Below are 18804 nucleotides of genomic sequence, written 5' to 3'. Positions count from 1 at the left end.
ACATGTGAAGGTTATCTTCTTATCCAAAACTGCATCAGCGCAACAATAACCCTAACTAAGGAGTTTAATAATTGTAAATAACCCATCTTTTCCTGAATGATGTTGATTTAAAAAAAGATTTATATCGGCATATATCAGACAACATATACCAATATTCAACAACAACATCGCCAGACTATCACTCCTGACCTTCATGCAGGATGATGTAAGGTGATGGATGTAATACTGCAACATGAGGAAGGCGTCAGGGGTTTGTTGATTAGTGTAATATTGTCAAAGTCACACACACAGTGTTGGGAGGGGGGGCAGCTTGCTTACCGGTAAAAAGGACGTCTCCTCCATCCAGCGTGGCGTTCTCATCAGTCATCTCCACTAAGTTGAGACTCAGCTCCTTCAGAGCACCTTTCATTGCCTCCGTCTGGAACAACAAGGACAGCAACAGTATTAAACGAGCCACTGAGTTATACTGATGCACGCTGAAGTGCTCGGAGCAATCAGAGCTTCCTGTCTTGAGGAGGACTATTACGTCTAATCAGACGCGTAAACAAGATGATGAAAATCAGGCACAAGGTTTTTGATTGATTTCTGTCAGGCACAGTATCGAGCGGTACAAAGGTTTCCGAGTGCAATGAGACGAAGCCTTTTCTCTCCAACAGGTTGCGATGACATAATTGCAATGAGCCGTGAAATGATGTCATTTTGGAGGAAGAATGTTAAAACTTTTACAAGGCAGTGGCTCCAGATAATAGGTATGTGACGGACCAACATAGACTCTAAAAATGCCTTTTCCTGTCTTCATGTTTGGGGTCATCGAGCTTTCCTATCTTTATAGGAGAGAAGTGAAAGTACCACTGTCATGCGGAGGAAATCAGGACGTATGATTATAAAATTCATCATAGGGATGGAATATTGGGAAAATCCACATTTCACCTGCTCGTCCTTATTCGAACTCAAAAACGAAGGAAAGACCAAGTCTGTTTTTTTGGCTGAATGGGGGCTGGTCTGCTCTCCTGTCTGAGCGCCCAGTGTGATTTTACCGTCCTGTTTTTGGGGTTCCTAGAGGAGCAGTTTCCAAGGCCGGTCATGTTAGTGAGCATCAGTGTTTCCACAAGCCCTATCTCATTATGACCTCAGCCTGTTCACTGGGCTGCTTGGCTAACACCACACTTCTGCTTCCACTCATTTATGGAAGGCCACAGCATGAGGTCATCCAGGTAGACTATCATCTATTTCCCAGAAAACAATAGAGGCCTGCATAGTCACATGTCTCTATGGACACTTATGTAACACTAAATAAAATATCTAAAATCCACAAACTATTGTTTCTGTCTCTGGATGACTGTTTCTTTAAATTGCCTTCTGAATCAGTTGCTCACATCCAGTCACTTTTCATTAGTAAGACAGAAAAATCAGACTTTCTTCCTTCCTGTTCCATCTTTACTGCAGACGTTCTGCTCATCCTTATGCTTCAGTTAATCAGGAAGAACGCAGTGTTCTTCCAAGTTACTGTGTTCACAATTTATTAGCGGTTTCATCAAATCCGTGACAACATTGGAGTTCAGCATATTTTGGTTAATCCCACTCATTTTTTTTCTGGTGCCAAGCACATCACTGATGGTTTTAATTAGGTCAGGTCCCGAGGAAGTAAACAATCCAGATCGTTTAGACAATTTATCATTTTGATGTTCAAGAGATGTTGTCTTGTGTGCCATTTGCTTTGAATACACCATTTGTGTTGCGCTCACTGCTACTACATTACGACGAATACTTCATATCCGTCACAGCCTTCAGCAGCCCAAAGTAAACTAGTGTGAGTGGGCATGCTGTTGCTGAGTGGCACGGTGCACTGCAGAGCCCCGTGCTGGTGCATTTGAAGTTTGCTGACAGAGTGAAAAACGGCATGACACAAGCTTTTGGAAACATGTTTCAGAGCACAGTAGTGACATTGTTGCGTTGTCTCTAAAGCTTATTTCATAGTTGTGTGACAAATTGATCCACCTGGCAACCTAACATTTCCTTCTACATATTTCCAGACCATCTTCTCCTCTGGTATGAGCTCTGTTCTGCATTTTATTTATTTCAGTAAATGTAGGTGTTGTTCAAATTTGATCAGATCCAAAAACTATTTGCTCCGATTCAGTCACCACAGTTGAAAGTGCATGAACAAACTCAAAACAGTGGCATAGAAGCACCGCCCGCAAACTAGCATTTAAGCCAACAGGCATGTTAGCCGGCCGTCACAGTATACACACTAGACGAGGGCACAGGTCACAGTATAGGTTCACGGTGTAAAACCATCACATAACTATAAATCAAGCTTAAAGGCTCCATTAACTGGTCGCAACAAAGTTTCTCCTGCACAGTCATAAGTGAAGAAACTTGAATAATTATTCAACCCAAACGACTGTTTATAAAATCCTGCAGGACAGTGATGACCTCATATTTGATCACCAGGGGTTGAGAAGTGAGCTCCCCACATTAGCCACTGTGTCACACTGTGCTGTGTCTCCACCATCATTATCAGCTACTGCTTCTGACTCTCTACTCCTGGCTCCGCTAGAATGGTGGTTGTCTGCCCAGGAATCTGCCAGACTGTAATGAGTAGCCCTTTAGCTCAGCTCTCTGGCATTTCCTCTGACATCACCAGAGGTGATATGACCCTAATGGTGTTTAGCACTCGCCCAACCACCGTGTGAGACGTAATGGCCCCTATACATAGACAGCAGTATGGTATCTGCTCGGTCTCTTGTGTGCATGTGGTTGAGAACATCAATTAGGCTGTCTTCCCACACAGTCCCAAAAATCGGTCAGGGGATTTAGCATGAGTGGAAAAAGATGAATAACCTCATCCTCCTCTTTTTTGGGACAAAAAAAATGAATATCCTTGTATATCAAAGGAACATTTGGCACAAATTAAAACTTGTAGTGTAAATTGTTTTTTTGGCTGATCACTTCCAGGTGAATCTCTCTGGAGACTGGAGGCACAGTATATTTTGCAACATTCCTGTGCTGTCAGGAGGATGCATACTGTATGTGGGAATGTCCCCCCCCCCCCCCCCCATGCATGTGGATAAATAATTTGATAGTGTGTCCCTTTAAAACTTTCCAAATATGATCAGACCAAATTCTGATTGTGTGATGAGTCACTTTGCAAGAGTTTTGTGACGCCCACAACTATTTATCCACCTTTTTACAGCTGAGACAGTAACGCAACATAGTAGGCAACAGTGGAAATTATGACGTCACGCTCTGCACTAAAACTTTAAATAAATAACTGAGTGATGAATCACATGTAACGGATGTTCATGACTTAACTCGTCCAGTGGGGCAAATATATTTCTCATCCACTTGCTGTTAAAAATCCAGACGAGCCTTTATGTTGAGCCCTGCAGGGATTTTGGAGGCGTAAATGGAAGAAAATCTTGTTCATGTTGGAAGTATTTGAAAAGAAAAAAGATTACAATGACCATGTAAGGATACACAATTCCCAGTTGGTATAAAAAGGCCTCACGTTAGCCAAGAAAAACCATTACTCTTCCTGTTGGTTTTGCACCTTTGGATTCTGAGAGAAGCTCTACATAAATGCGTGTGCCACCTGGAAGGCACATTGAAGTACCTGAACCTTTAACTCCTGCCTGTTAGCTGTACAGTACTCTTCTGGAAGCAATTCAATAGGGGAAAGAATAGAAACCTTTTAGTGTAAACCAGTGGTTGTGCTTCTACAATGACGCAGCCTGTGAATGTAAAATCACTGACGTTCTCTTCTCCTCCTTTCATTTTAAGTCTGTCTGTCGCAACAGAGCCCTAATTCATAAGCGTCACAGCTCTGCTAGCCGTTGCATAGCAAAAAACAATTAACATGTCACTCACTGCAAGTCCTAAACAGCTCGGCATAAACTGCTAATTGGAGCAGATGATGCCTGACGTCTCTTTGGTCCACGGACAAATACAGTTTCAAGTCCATCAATCACTGACCTGGGTTTATTTATACTTTTGTTATTTTCTATAGTAATTTACTATTAGGAGGCTATAACAGGTGCTGATAATCCAAGTATTCCGTGTTTGGTGACTCTTGTCCTGATCTGATCTCTGGTCCTTTTTATCTTTACTTGCTGAGTCTCTTGTGTCGCTCTCATTGCCCGAACTCCATCTAAACCCTCGTGGCAGGGTCAAGAATGCTCCTACAGTGGCTTCCCATGCAGAGAGGCCTATTATCTCCCACTGTGAACGACATCCAATACCCCACCTTGCCTGGGTGCCAACTCACTTTGCCAGCACCGCCTCCTTCTCCTCCAGTACTTCTCTCGTCTCCCTTCTTTTTCCCCTGAGTGCTTGGCTAGACAACACGCTGTTAGCCAGCACCCTGCTTTGAATGAAAAAGGCCTTTTAAAATTCATTAGGGAGTGAAGGCTCTTAGGGCCAGTCGGTCTGCCTGCCGCATTCCTGCCGTTCCAGCACAGTACAAGAGAGACGGGGCAGAGAGAACAGCCTTTTATTTGGGCCTTTTTATGGACCCTTTCTCCCTCCTTCTCGCCCCTGGTACCCGTGGATATCGCATTCTGTTAAAAAGGACCATCAGTCTGATAGAGCATGGTGCATTTGGGAAGGGAAAAGAGTACAAAACAATAGCATTCCTGAGAGTCATCCTAGCCTCCCTACACCAGGCAACAGAGTCCCACGCTCCAGCATAATGGGGATACAGCATTCCTCTGAGCCTCACACACAATACCGTTAACCTCTTTAAAGTTAATAGCTAAAAATTGGGGCAGTGTGTGTGAATTTATGGAGTACTTAATAAACTATTAAGTACAGTAGTTATGAACTGAACTGTGCATAATACCAAACAGTTGTCCCATTTTTTTTCTTAAAGTTGGTTTAGAAGAAAAAGGATATTTTACATTTTTATAAAGATAAACAATAGCTCTTGTTATTAGTGGCTAGTTTTGCAAAGGGGCTTAATGGGATGGTTACAGTCTATGATGTTGCCTACCAACATGGGGGTTTGCCAGTACCCTGTATGACCACCTTGGCTGGATGGTTGATTGGGTATCTGTACAGACACCGAAAGCCCTATTTGCAGGGGGAATATGGCTGAAGATATATGCCGGTGTCGTACATATTCACGCCTCATCTGGTGGGGTTGGAGAAATCCACATACGGAGGAAGCATGTAGTCGTCCACAGGGTGTTGGGACAATGATCAGGAGAGCTTTGACGGAAGTAAGGGTTTGGAAGAGCTGCGTGGATCTTCTCTGACGATCAGAATCCACCTGTCAGCCACCCAATAACTTCCCTGGATGTTTAACTCAACCTCTATGCGACCTTCTAAACTGTGCTGTACAGCGAGCCCTGGCCAATTTTAATAATCTGACCCCCGATTCTAACTGCAATAAGTGCATCGTTATCAGTAAGACATCACTACCTTGGAAATGGAGCTTAAATGGAGCGGCTAACAGTAAACCTTTGTGTTTCAGGCATCAAACCAAACAGAAAAGCTGAGTAGAGCAACACACTAAAGAACCGTCATCTACTTGGTCACACTAGCATTTCTTTGAGCTAGAAAACAGTGAGCCAAAACAATACAAAGCAAAAAAGAAAAGAAAAGTGAATTGCTTCACGGAACATATGGGCACAAGTTTGAACAGCCAGTCTTGTGCGTCACGAGTGAAGGTTTGGCCCGGCATCCAGGACACAGATGACGATGGGAGATGATAGCAGTCCAATCACAGAGGACAGTTCAAAGAAGTAGGTTAACAAAGAATGAGAATAATGGAGCCATTTCAGGGAAATAAACAATGAAGAATTCAAAACAAATGCACAGACCTAACAAGTTATGCAAGAGTTTAGTGGATAAGACTGTCTGAACATTTCGGGTGCTAGCTATGACGTCTGTTGGTCTGCTGTGAGGAGTACATGAGACTAAATATCTCAGCAGCAGATTTGTCAATTTACCAGTGTGTTCACACGGTGCTGCTTCCAAACAAAGAAGGCCACGAGGATGGAAATCAGAGCAGAATGTTGTTACCCATCAAACCTCCCAACACCCCAGAAAAATACAACAAATCTACATACAGACACGGCGCATATACATAAAAACATTAGTCCAAGAATACAAAGTTCTGACTGGAAACTACAGAATTTGACCATTTTTCTAGTGTCTCCAGTAGGAATAGACAGGTACATGCATATATGGAAAAAAACGGCCTAAATAAATAAGTCTGTCTTGGTGGTCTGGTGGTTCATTCTTGAAGGCAACAAACTTTGAGAATGAATACTGTCACAGCCGGTAATGTAAGTCTGAAATGACAACAACTCATTTAGTAGCAGCCAAAAGAAAACAAGCCCTCCATGGCCTGTCCTTGCCCTATCCAAACAAATCCGTTGTATATGTTGGAACATACCTGTGGTTAACCGAGCTATGACACCCCCCCACCCCCCACCCGCCCGGCCCTTTGCCACCCCCCCATCAGCTTTAGGATTACATAAATGTTTAAAAGTAGGTCAATCTAAAGGCGTGCACAGTTAACAGTAGCAGTTCTGGAGACCCTCGCACCACAAGGATCTGGCACCCTGCCCCAGTAAAAGAGCTGTTTCAGACAAACCCACTGCACTGTCAGACCGCTTTCACTGGAGCTCCCAGGGTATCAGGGCTCCGAGGAGGAAAATGCACCATGATCCTGCTTCCACATGTTTACCACGGCTGTCTGAGAGGTGGGAGATGGCAGTTAGGCTGAAATTACATAAATCATTTGTAGAGCAAAGTGAGAGTGCAAAGCATTACGCCTCAGATCGTTAAATGGGGCGTCTTTAGCTCTGTGCAAGCATACGGTCCTTGAGAGAGATAATTATACTTTGAAAGTGAGCAAGGCTTCGGTGCTCCTCATGTAATTAGGCATGAGAGTCCTGATGACTGGCTTTGTGGTGTTTCAAACAGAAGTGAAGACCCTTCCTTTATTATAAAAGATGTAGTGACTATTTATTATCTATACCCTTCATTATTTTTAGACGGAAAACCAAAATTACTTTGTTTCATCATGAATTTTTTTGGTTGCAATTCTGACGGCATAAAAATGTGTCTTCCAAGCATAACAAGTTGTGTTTTCTCATTTTGTGTTGAGACTTAAGCAAGAGTAGAAGGCCCAGAGAGTTCTTTTTGTTTCTGCATATTTACGCTGGTAAAATCCCAAAGCTGTAACTGAATATGGGTAAATAATTGCATCATACATCCCGTCAGACTTTTTAAATGTTATCAGACCAAATGGATCAAATTGTGACAATGAAATCAGTCATTTTGCAATTAATTTATCCAAAAGTATGCAGTTATGGAGCTAAATAATAGCCAGCAACTTCTGGTTAGCCCTCTGCTAAGTTATATGTGGGTTAATAATTGAATCGTGCAGCTCTTTGAGATAGCTCTTATCAGACCTAATGAATCAAATTCTGGAGAGATAAGTCAATAACTTATATCTTGATAGACTTTTCACTGGATGCAAAACCTGTACACACCCATAAGTGCAAGGTGACTGTCAAATGTTTGAATTTTAGTTAGTGAAAGAAAGAAAGACGGGGATGCCAATGTAAAAATACTCTGATACTTATTTAGACCTGTATTTAGCATGTAAGAAGAGACAATTGCACAACTGTACTAAAACTGGGGAAAATGTACTTTTCATTTTATGGGACCTTAGAGAGTTGACACGTACATGTATAACTCAAATACGGGGTTCAAAAAAATTCTGGAAAACCTGATCGGTAAAGGGGGAGGGACTTATCGAACATCTTGTACTTTGCTGGTCACTCATTCCCCAAGCAGTGCTGAGTACTACAAAAATAAATAGAAATATGAGTATGTTTGACAAGTCCAATGTCTGTCCTAGAGCAAATAAAGTGCTCCCTCCAATCAGTAGGGCTGTAAAGAATGTGTGTGCTGCCTACCTCTCACTGTGACGGCTCCACAAATACAGGAGAGCTGCAGGCAAGGAACTGCTGGAAAGTAGCTGGACGGAGGCTGCCGGAAACAGAGGGGGCTTCAGTAAATACATTCTCTCCGCTTGGCACGTACTCAGCCATATTTATTGGACTTGATCCCCACAGACGGGACCTTTATACCCAAACATGGGGGGAAAGCCAATAAACTCAGCTACCTCATGGAGAGTTAAACTTGGCTATGCTGATCTGACGAAACGTCCAACAGGACCGCACAACAGAAATATGTTTATTCTGTCAGGCACAGTGTAAAGCTGGCTGGTTAGACATCAGTAATGGTTGTTTTTAAAGATGAACAGCTTGCACGCCCTCCAGGTTGCTCCGCTCTGTACCGCTGACAAGCAACGCCAATAACATACATTTACAGCCAAAGATGTGCTCTACAGTATGACATCAACTGAGCAAAAGTGAAAAATTCTAAAGCTGGGAGGGCTAATGGTAGCACTATGAGTGCTCGCTTGGGTCAAAGGTCGTTCCACTCCTCTCCAACTACTTAAAGTGTCTCATCATTGATAAACTGAGATTTACATTTAAGCGTTAAACTGATGTTATTATCTACACCAATAAAAACCTAATAGCCAAATCATGAAAAAGTAACATTTCAAGGGACATCCAGGACTGTCAATGTTAAGAATGCCCATAGTTGTTGTTGTTTTTTTTGTTTTTTTTTGTCCATTCTGCTTTTTTCCTCAGGGGAAACCCATGAGGGAAACCCTACTCGCCGTCACCTTTGGCCCACCTGTGTTGACAGACAAGAGACCACCCATATCTCCAATAAAGAGCTTCTAAGTTCAAGGTGAGCTCAATGTGTTTGTCAGTCTCTCTTTTTTTTTTTACATATATAGTTTAGCATAATGTCTGTGTTAGTTTACAAACAAAAATATAATCACAATAAGATGAACTACCTATTATCTATTCAAAAAAACTCTAATAACACTTTTTGGAAAGTTAAAGCCTAACGCAAATAAGAAATTTTAAGAAAAAGTGACCTTAAAACAGATTTTATTGGAGGTAATTTCAACAAAATAACAAATCCCTGTGAAAAGTCCTGATGTTGTTTTCCTTAAAATCAAAAGTCAGGAAAAACTGGAAGAACATGAAAGGAAATGTAATTGTTAACTACAAGGACTCTGATATGATTTCATGAAAGGTAGTGTGATGCACGTTCCTTAGCTTAGCTTAGCTTAGCTTGTCCTGTAGTCATCATTTAGCTTGTACAAGCTGATTGTTAGCTTGTCCTAGCTGGCATTTAGTGCATGTTAGCCTGCGGTGTACTTGTCCTCATCAGAATTTAGCCTGTTCTTTTCAGCATCTGGTTTTTCTTAGCCAGCAGTTAGCTTGTCCGGGCCAGCGTCAGTTTGTCCTAGCCGGTGGTTAGCTCATGCTAGTCTGTGGTTAGCGTAGGTCATGTTTTTAGGAGCGGGGTCCGGTTTGCAATGAGTTCAGGAGGAGAGGCCCAACTTGAATAAATGTTCACCACATTGCCACAATGAACCATGCCACAGACCTAGCTGAAAGAAGTTGGGAACATGAGTAGAGGACTCCTACAAGCTCCAAATGAACAAGTAAATCAGATGTACCCGAACACGGATGAACTATGACAGTCATGCGCTTCATTACAGCCAGGGAGGGTTTGTGGAAGTCCATCTGGTTGAGGACAGACAGAGACAGCAAGATGAATGGAAACTGAAATGCCTGACATCTGTCATAAGAGCTAACTTTCCCATAACCTGTCAGGCTTCCCGACTGCTGTGGTTAACCGATCCTTATTACCCTTACAGAATCAAAACTTGTCACCCATCTCACATTCACCAAAGATGATTCAATTTAGACAATTTGAGTCGGAATTCCCATTGTGTTTGTTTTAGTTCCATGGGTTGAGGCCACTGGAAAGCCAAAGTAAAAATACCCAGAGCGCCCACATATTTAAGTTGTCTCAACATTGGTGAGGCCCAAGTTGTACCACAGAACAGACTGTCCAACCAAACACTCGCTGCCAGCACTGTCTGAATATATGTCCCTGAGCGCACTGACCTATCGTGGCACCTCCCACGGGAAAAGAAAGATAGGTTTGTTGCTTTGAGAGCAGCACAGGGGAGAAAGTGCAGAGATACAAGAGGGGTCAGAAAAGGAGGTGGAGGGTTTGTCAACAGAGCGGGGTGAGTCATTTTAAGATCAAGGCTTCCCCCTCTCCCCGTCATCCCTCCCACACGGGGAGTCCTCTTAGGGTATGTTGCAGGCTTGCTCAGAGAATGAGGAACCCCTGACTAAGAGGTCAGGAAAGCCACCAAAGTGTGGAGGGAACCTAAGGAGAGTCAGAGGATTCTGACCTCACTGGATATGAGAGGTACAACTTACAGGGGCACTTTGAGAGCAACTCTCTCAACATGTGTTCTGTTACTATTAATGTCTCTTCATACTACTGATATTATTAATATCTGCAAAAAGGAATTTGGCTGTGTGCTTATATAACGGCAGGATCTGACCACCTTGAAGCCACACATACTGTCATGATTGTAGAAAATCTCTTGATGCCTTTTCATGTCTGCATTCCTGTCATAGTTGAGGTGTTCCAGCGGTTATTCCTCATTGCTTTGTCCAGAATACTAAAAAGAGCCTGGAAACTGTGCATTCCACTGAAAGAAAATACCATCATACCACACGGTTACGCCCACGCTTTTCAAAGAATGCAATGGATGTGTTCCCAAATGAGGGGGAAAAAAAGGTAGAGTTTGCCCAGCAAAGGACAGACTAACTGCCCATTATTAGGGATTTCCCAAAACAGCCATGTGAAGTTAGACGTATGGGAGGGTCTAGTCTGGAAAAATGAACCAGAGTATACGTTTTAATCTTGACAGGAAAAAAAACGAGACAGGGCCGAAAGGTTTCCCATAAATGTTAATGAAGGGCTTTCCCAGAAGGACTTTTTTTTCCCTCCGTTCCGAGTGAAACAAGGGGTCACGTGCTAATGTTAACCAGCAGCGTCCAGTCATCAGCCTTGAAAGAATTACCGTGGAGTTAACCACGTGCTGCAGGGATTTAATGGTTAACTCTGCATGATTACGTGTTAGAAGAATTGAACAGACATCACACCTTTTTAATGAAGGTCTCAGGTATGTTTTTCCCGATAAAAATGACTGATTTTCAAAGTTGCCAATACCAGTTGGCTCCTGGTCTCTGCTGCAACCTTTGCAAAGATCAATAAACAATTCCCCCGTAGCCCATAACTGTACAAATCATTCATACTTAGTTTTTTTGTATGAATCAATAGTTTCTTCTGAAATTACTTTCAGAGCAATTAAGCAAAAGTAGAAGCACAGCCCCGGCTGAAAGGAGCGGGTCTGAGACAGACGTCCTCTGGAGGCTCCACAAATCATCAGGGTTGTGAGGAAGCCATTAAAGGACCTCAGTGACTCTGTGTGTACCTGCACTCTCAGTCTGGCTGCAGTGTTGACAGAATGACAACACCACAATGTTGGTCCTGTAAATTCAACACGGTGTTACCCAGTATCCATCCCCTCCCCCTTTATTTTTTAATAATACAATAAAATAGAGGTGACTGCATCTCTATAATGCTTTTCTAATGACCAATAAAAGTGCTTTACAACACTTCCCCACAATGACGGCGAAGGCATCAGGAGTGATGAGTGGTTCAGGAGGAGCCCGGGATCAAACCGGCGTCTTCTGATAACTATGTGAGCCTGAGCCACAGCCACTCAGGGGTGGAAAAACAAATTCACTTGGATCTCACATTTGTAAATCCAGCTTTTTAAAGGTAGATAATTGCAAAGCTGGTACCCGAAATGTTCATGATGAAGGATGATAGTAGAAAACAGAGAGAAATTACCATCAAAAGAGAAATGATAGAAAAGGGTGCTTGAAGAGAGCTTTTAATTGTATTATTATCTTGATTAAAACGACACTGTGACATACTGGAAGGGTTAAAGTGGTTTTTCACTCAAATTGAAGTATTAGTGGTTTACAGTTTTTATAAAGAAGGTGTGGAGTATACAGGACAGTTTGCTTCAGACTTTGTTGACTGGACAATTTTGCTGCTGTTCGTAGCTATGGAGCCCCGTTAGCTTCAAACTAAATATACGTGGCTGTTTTTTTCTGCATTTTTGGTTCACAAAGATGCACTGCAGCAGTGCAAAAACATCTTAGTGAGCTCATGGAACCATTTGTGAGTACTAAATAAGGTAAAACACACCGTTTGGGGTGAGGTTTAGCTATGATATATCCTCAGAGAACATGGCGTGTATGCAGATGATGATGCATTGCGTACGTGCCCGGCATTTTTTAAAGATTCAGCTGATAAAAAAAAAAAAAAAAGCAAGAGGTATTTACTTCTCTGATAATTTTACTATAACTGATACTCTATGAGCTATGTGACGTTGCATCACTTCAAGCCTTCACTGCACTTGGATGCCAAGGTGGGCTGCATGTCAGTCTCCATTGGTCTAGCTTATTAAAACTCATGAGTGATGTCATCAGAGAAGGCTGCAGCTGCTTGAGGTTGACGAAGCTGGGGAAAAAAAAGTTTGCAAATTTGATTTTTTTTTTTTTTTTTGTATTTTGAGGAATAAAAAAGAAAAATGATACAGTGAACTTTTGGAAAGCCAGGATATGAAAACACTATTGCTTGACTGTGCACTTTAAAAAAGCCAGTCACCTGCTGGCCTGTTGGGGAGTCAGCTTACTAGTAAACCAGTAAGCCTCATTTGTCCAGTTGCCCACCACAATCATCCATCTAATGAACATAAGCCCAGACCCTGGCAGTCTGCTTCAGCTTTCCTCTCAGTGATAACATGCTGCCAGCAGTTAGGTCCGTCCAACTATGTCTTTGAAGCTCCAAATGTAACCCACGTGTGTCTTCGAAGGCCATAGCCCCTCCCTCCATCCTCTACCTCCCTCCCTCCCCTACCTCCCACTGCTGCTGAGGCCACAGAGCTAGCCTCTTACCCTGGGGCCTCCATGCAAAAACACTGCCATTGCTGCAGTGAAACGAGACACACTGTAATGGAAACAACCCACTTTCCAGACACTTGAGGGAGTAGCAAGCATCTCCGCTTCAGCCCCGTAAAAAACACATACAGACTACCAACCCTTGTCCCCCACCCACCCACTCCGCTTGTCTGGATAACAGGCCATCTTGTCTTTCAGGAAATAACAGGGCAGCTTTTATAATGATTAGAATATGTTTGAGAGAGGAAATCTTACACAAACAATGAATGAATTATTGCAGGATTAATGAGAATAACTCCAAAGTTTACTCTGAAATCTACTGTTTCGGAGTGATCCTGGCTTAGCAAAAAAGTTATGTACAAACTCAATTGTTCTTAAGACTCTGAGGGCAGCAAAGGTCAGACCAATTTGCAGTCACCCCTCGAGGTTTTAGGAAACTTTTGATCGCTCATTATTGATCTATACTAACGATTCTAGGTTTAAATTAGGACAGTGAACAGCTTAGGATGCAGATTTTCTCCTGAATCTTCCTCAACTGGCCTCATCCCCACACCTGCTATAGGTGGATGACAGATATAAGGTAAAGTGAAGGTATCACCCCCCCCCCCCCCCCCCCCAGAAGTGGATCACATAGCCGCCCCTCCATCTGATAACATATAGTGCTGTTAAGAAGCTCTTAAACCTCACCATTCTTGGCATTCTCAGGATTCTGGATGGTGTGACCTCATTGGGTGAGGGATGCTGGTAGGAAAATAGCCCCCGGCCGAGCCTTTGCTTCAACATGGAAACTTAAGCTAACAAAGAATGCATGACTATGTGCAAACTTGACTATGGCTGCTAAACAACAAGTTTCCTATGCGAGCATGTTTTCTCTCCGATGTGCAGATGGCTCTTTAGGTGCAAATTCCAAAAGTAAGTGTGAACATGTGTATGACTGTCCCATCTGAGTGAGATGTTTTTAAGTACATAAACACACACACACACACTGACACTGCACCTTGTCCAAATTGCGTCAGACTTAGGAGGCCATGAGTCAAGATACACTCGATAACCTTAAAAATGTCAACAGTCTCACCTCTCATTCAGGAATATTAATATTTAAAGACAAATTAATCTTACGTGCACATGATATCACATCTAAGCTGCCACCATGCTGCACGTAGCCCGACTGTAACTATGTCTTTATGTGTGTAGTGTCATGTCACTCATGCAACTTGGAAAGTACTTTTTTTTTTGCAAAAAAAAAGTCATGAGCGTCATTAAAGGTGGTGAGAAATAATATCTTATTTCACACTCAAGCCAGCTTGCACAGTTAGAAATGACTCATTGGGAACAACTTGTACACTGACCTTCATCAAAACAAAATAAAAAATGAAGAACCAAGGCAAATTGCAGTTTATATTGATGTCTGTCCAGAGTTTGACATGGAAGGAATTAAATAAAAGGTATTAAGTGTACCCCTTTTGTTCCTGTGTCATGGCTATTGTTAGTTTTTGTCAAACAGTATGTTAGAGAACTTGTTCTTTCACCTTAAACCTTATAAAAAGCCACCACGTCAGTTTTATCCAGAAAATCTGTGTGAAAATCAGTTCATCGTTGACTCCAAGTGGCTCCCAAGGCATCTGTGAGACATTCAAGAAGCATAAAAATGTATAATTTAAGAACATCGGCGAAGGGGTTTTTGAATTATGTAGTATCAGATTGGTGTAGATACTTAAATACTCACTGAAACTGATCCCACACCGTCTTTTGAGGGCATTCAGATTCTGGTGGAATAAGAAGAAATCTGCTGCGGGCGAAAAGTTGCAAAAAGACCAAGAGCAACATCAGCAGCCTCCTGACTGGAGTTGTAATTCTGGCCGTGTGAAGACTTTAATATTCATGGACCTTTTCAACTCCGATTTGCTGAATCTGTGAGGAGCTGCAAAGTTGAGGAGCTCAATGCTACAAGCTCATTTCAAGTCACTTATAGATATCCGAGGGGAAATGGAAGGTGGTGGTGGTTGTGCTGTAAATGCGTGTTGCCGTTCTGATGGTGGAAAGCAATTATATGGTTCTCTGATTTATGGAATGTTCTTGGAATACAAAGCAAGGCGATCCATTAGGTTTGCTGATCAAGCTGAGTGTGTATGTGTGTATGTGTGTGTGTGTGTGTGTGTGTGTGTGTGTGTGTGTGTGTGTATCCTTGTGTGTCTGTTTGTGGAAGTTTGCTAAAGCTGCATGCCTCTCACTGGAGCACATAATTACTAGCTGGTGATTAAAAAAAAGAGGAGAAGGGGGCATTGTGGGATAGCTGTGGCGTTAGTTACCAGCTCTATCAAGTTTTATTGAATGACTGTCGGTGGATATGAGTAACTACATAGCTGGGAGCTCAGGTATCCACTGACACACACGAGGACACATACACACAGTGTGCAACACATAAAGTATGTAGGAATGCAATGGATTTGTTATTAAACGAATATGTAAATGTGCAGCATACACACACAGACAAGCCACAACTTTGGAATTTGGAAATTGGGAAAGCACAGTTTGTTTTTTAATGTAATGCCAGTAGCCAGTCAGTGAGGGCCACAGCATGCATACAGGGGAGCAGAGAAAACAACTACTCAAGGATGTCCTTTCTGCATCCTTGATGTTTTTCCCAGCTACAAATACCTAAATTCACCCAGGATGCTGCAAAACAGATTCACTGGAAACCGAAGTGCAAGTTTACCTTATAAGGGTTTGAATGCTTTGGGCCTTAGGTTGTGTGTATACGTGTCTGTCTGTGTGTAGGCGAGCTAGAAGCTCGAGGTTTTTCAGGGAGAGTATTTTACACAGCTGGTGAGTCTTTGTTATCATCTAGAGATGGTGTCTCTGGCAGCATCAGCAGTGGTTTAGAGAAGCTTAAAGCAGATGAAAAGAAAATTCCATGGTTACCACTTGAGCTAACATCATTCCATTCCACCGGTCTGTGCCAGCAACACACACAAACACCAACACAGAAAACCTCCTGGTGGTGGGTCTCAACTGGAACATTTTTGGAATTCTCGTTACCTCCGTTCCAAACCTTCTCTTCCTCTGCACTTCTGGAAGATTCTGCAGCGTTAAGCCTAATATGAGCAGAAATCTGCTCCACCGGTGCAGGAGGAAAGTGCTTTAGCGCTCGTCACCTTCACCCATGTACATCAATAATCACTGATATTTTTTTCTCTAACAATGCTCGCTCTACCTTTCGGAAAGTAATTACCTGAAGTATTGGCTTCTAGGAAAGACTGCCGGCTGTTGACATTTGCTACTAATCGAGCTGCGTGTTTGTGGGTTTGGATTAAACCCATTAAAGCAATGAATAAAAATCCCTCCTGTATAACAGCAGCTGCGGATATCTAGTATTAAAAAAAACGTCTGTGAATCATTCGACTTCCCTGTGTGTTTGAGGTTACGGGTACAAAGAATCAGGTGATTTTAAGGACGATGGTTGGACGATGATGAGAACAATGAGAATGAGTCCAAATGGAATCAAGCAGCTGCAGTGACAACCACAACAAAACACAGAGGCCATCAAAGAATCCATTCAATCAAATGCTAGAAACCATCAGTTGTTTTTAATAGCTGGAGCTTTAATAAAGACAAATTTTACATTCACTTGATGCCAAATGTCCCAGGTGTCTTGTGACAATTAAATCAGATTTGCTTTTGATTTAGATACAATTTTGAGTAAATAATGCAAAGCTCCACTTCATCACACCCTGTGACATGAAGCGGGAGACTAAAGAAGCTGTCTACTTTGCAGCACATTTCTATTTTCTGTACAATTTGTTGAAACAGAGTTGCATTTATCATGGCCATATCACTGCAAAAGGACCTTACCTAAGAGAACCTGTCTGATGTAATCATGGTGGCTGCACATAAACTCTGATTGAGACGCTGGGCCCTTAAATAAACATGACACACGAACACGCTACCTAAAGTGAGCTCATCATTGCAGGCATATATGGGTAAAACATGCCCGGAATTCTGCCTTACAGGGGCAAGGCTGCACAAGTTCACCCTTGAGGTCAAGAGGGCACATGAAGCAGGTCCCTGACACAGCACACACTCACACAAGCATGCGTGCATGTAATGTGATGAGCATGCACGTGCATACACTCGAGCACGGTCAGACCCTTAACTGTCTAATGGACAGCTGTGAAGGCTCACATGTGCGTGTGCTGACTTCATGCCAGTGATAAGAGTAATGCCTCACTTTAGAGTCACAGTTCAGAATCGTAACATGATGGTGAATACTTTTGTGAGTGAGAAACAAATGATGTTCATTCCGGGTCCAGGCTATGTTTAGGCCCCGTCTGAGAGGGCGTGCAGGCATCGCCATGCACGGTGTAAAACCTGAGACACCTCTGATATCTTCAGTATGAGCAGAGAGTGTTGGAATCAGTCAAGGAACCACAGACACCAGCTGACTGCAAGTTAGCTTAGCACAATGAATGGTATTAGATGGGCTGTGCAGCATAGCTCCATAAAAAAAGCAGTTAAATACATTTTTTTCTGCAAAACATTCTTTGCTTGCTCTAATAAAACTTGTGAAGTTGCGTATAACGTTTGTATGAAATAATTACCTCCTTGACTGGAAGCAGTGAGTTGATGCAGCACCTGAAAACTTTGGTGAACCAAACATGACTAAAAGTGCGACTGCTGCTACTGATCATGGCCGACTTTGTCAGAGAGGAAAAAGAGGATTATTCAGGACCAATCAAGATTCTCATCCAAGAACACAGAGAGAAGGAACAATAAGTTGTGGGTGCTGAGTGGGTAAGCTGGAGGTATGCTAACCTGCCCATCTGCTACCATTCATTATGCTAAACTAACTAGCCACTCACAAGACAGAAGAGTATGGATGTATTTGTCTGGCTCTGGGGGGGATGGCTAATAAGCGTCTTTCCCAAAAGGTCACCATGTTCCTTTGGAGGAAAGAAAATCCACAACCACTGACATGCGTCACCTGATGATGAATTACCGATGTTATGAATACGCTTACTATTCTCTCCAAAAACACACACACAAGCATTGATCTCTGACGGTGCACTTTCCCTGATATCACACTGGGCTTGTCACCCTGTGATTGGTGATATCCTTCCACCACAGATACGTGACAAACAGCCTCTCTCATGGAGCCTCGCTAGTGTGAACGTCTCAACTGCAGAGGTCTGGAGCGCTGCGGTGATAACTTGACTGAAAGACAGGAAATCACAGAGATTATGGAAAGTGCGAGGAGTCTGCGGACTCAGTCTAATGGTCTCTGGACAGCGAGTGTTTAAAACGTCTGTCACACAAGATTCTTTTTGTCATTTATCATTCATTCCAGTCAAGTACTCTGTCTGTGCCTGAAACTGGGATTAACGAGGCTCTACTTGACGAGTTCAGACGGCAGCTTATTTCTCTGACTCATCGTTAGCCTGCTGGTTCGATTCCATTTCTTCCATCAGCATCTCCACAGAAAGGACAACCCCCGCTGGATGGTTCGCGGAATCGGTTGCATAATACAGCAAAGTGAAACGGAATATCACAATGTAAACTAGATTGGGAGGAAGGGGTTTTTAATTCCCAAATGAAGGAGAAACAGAGTCAGCTGAAAAGTTGCTTTTATGACGAAGCCTGTTCGGGTTACTAGGGGTGTTCTCCATTCATGATGAACTTTTGCTCTAACGTAATAGACCCTGCACGGCCAGCGCCGTCCTTTTGCTATAAGCACTGAAAATCAGGACCAAATGTTCTCATGCAGAGAGTCAGCATCGAGGAAAAAGATCTGACAGAAACAATCTGTTGCAAAACCTTTCCAAATCCCTTAAACTTTGTTATGATTTTTGGCCCAATC

The 18804-nt window shown here is 42.7% G+C and overlaps 1 protein-coding gene across 4 annotated transcripts in view; it reads right to left on the bottom strand.

Annotated features, from left to right (window-relative positions):
• ddah1 (dimethylarginine dimethylaminohydrolase 1) overlaps positions 1 to 18804 on the bottom strand; it is a 72399-nt gene that overhangs the window by 19706 nt on the left and 33889 nt on the right. For all 4 annotated transcript variants that reach the window (XM_086224453.1, XM_086224451.1, XM_086224450.1 and 1 more), the window contains one exon: positions 319 to 418. In XM_086224453.1, coding sequence (XP_086080579.1) covers positions 319 to 418 — 100 coding nt within the window. The remainder of the gene's footprint in view (positions 1 to 318; positions 419 to 18804) is intronic.

This window comes from Aulostomus chinensis, chromosome 14 (genome assembly GCF_037954235.1).
Source record: "Aulostomus chinensis isolate RoL2024-O1b breed Wild chromosome 14, RoL_Achi_v1.0, whole genome shotgun sequence".
NCBI lineage: Eukaryota > Metazoa > Chordata > Actinopteri > Syngnathiformes > Aulostomidae > Aulostomus > Aulostomus chinensis.
Note: the sequence above shows the minus strand (reverse complement) of the source record. Positions and strands in the feature narration are given on the sequence as shown.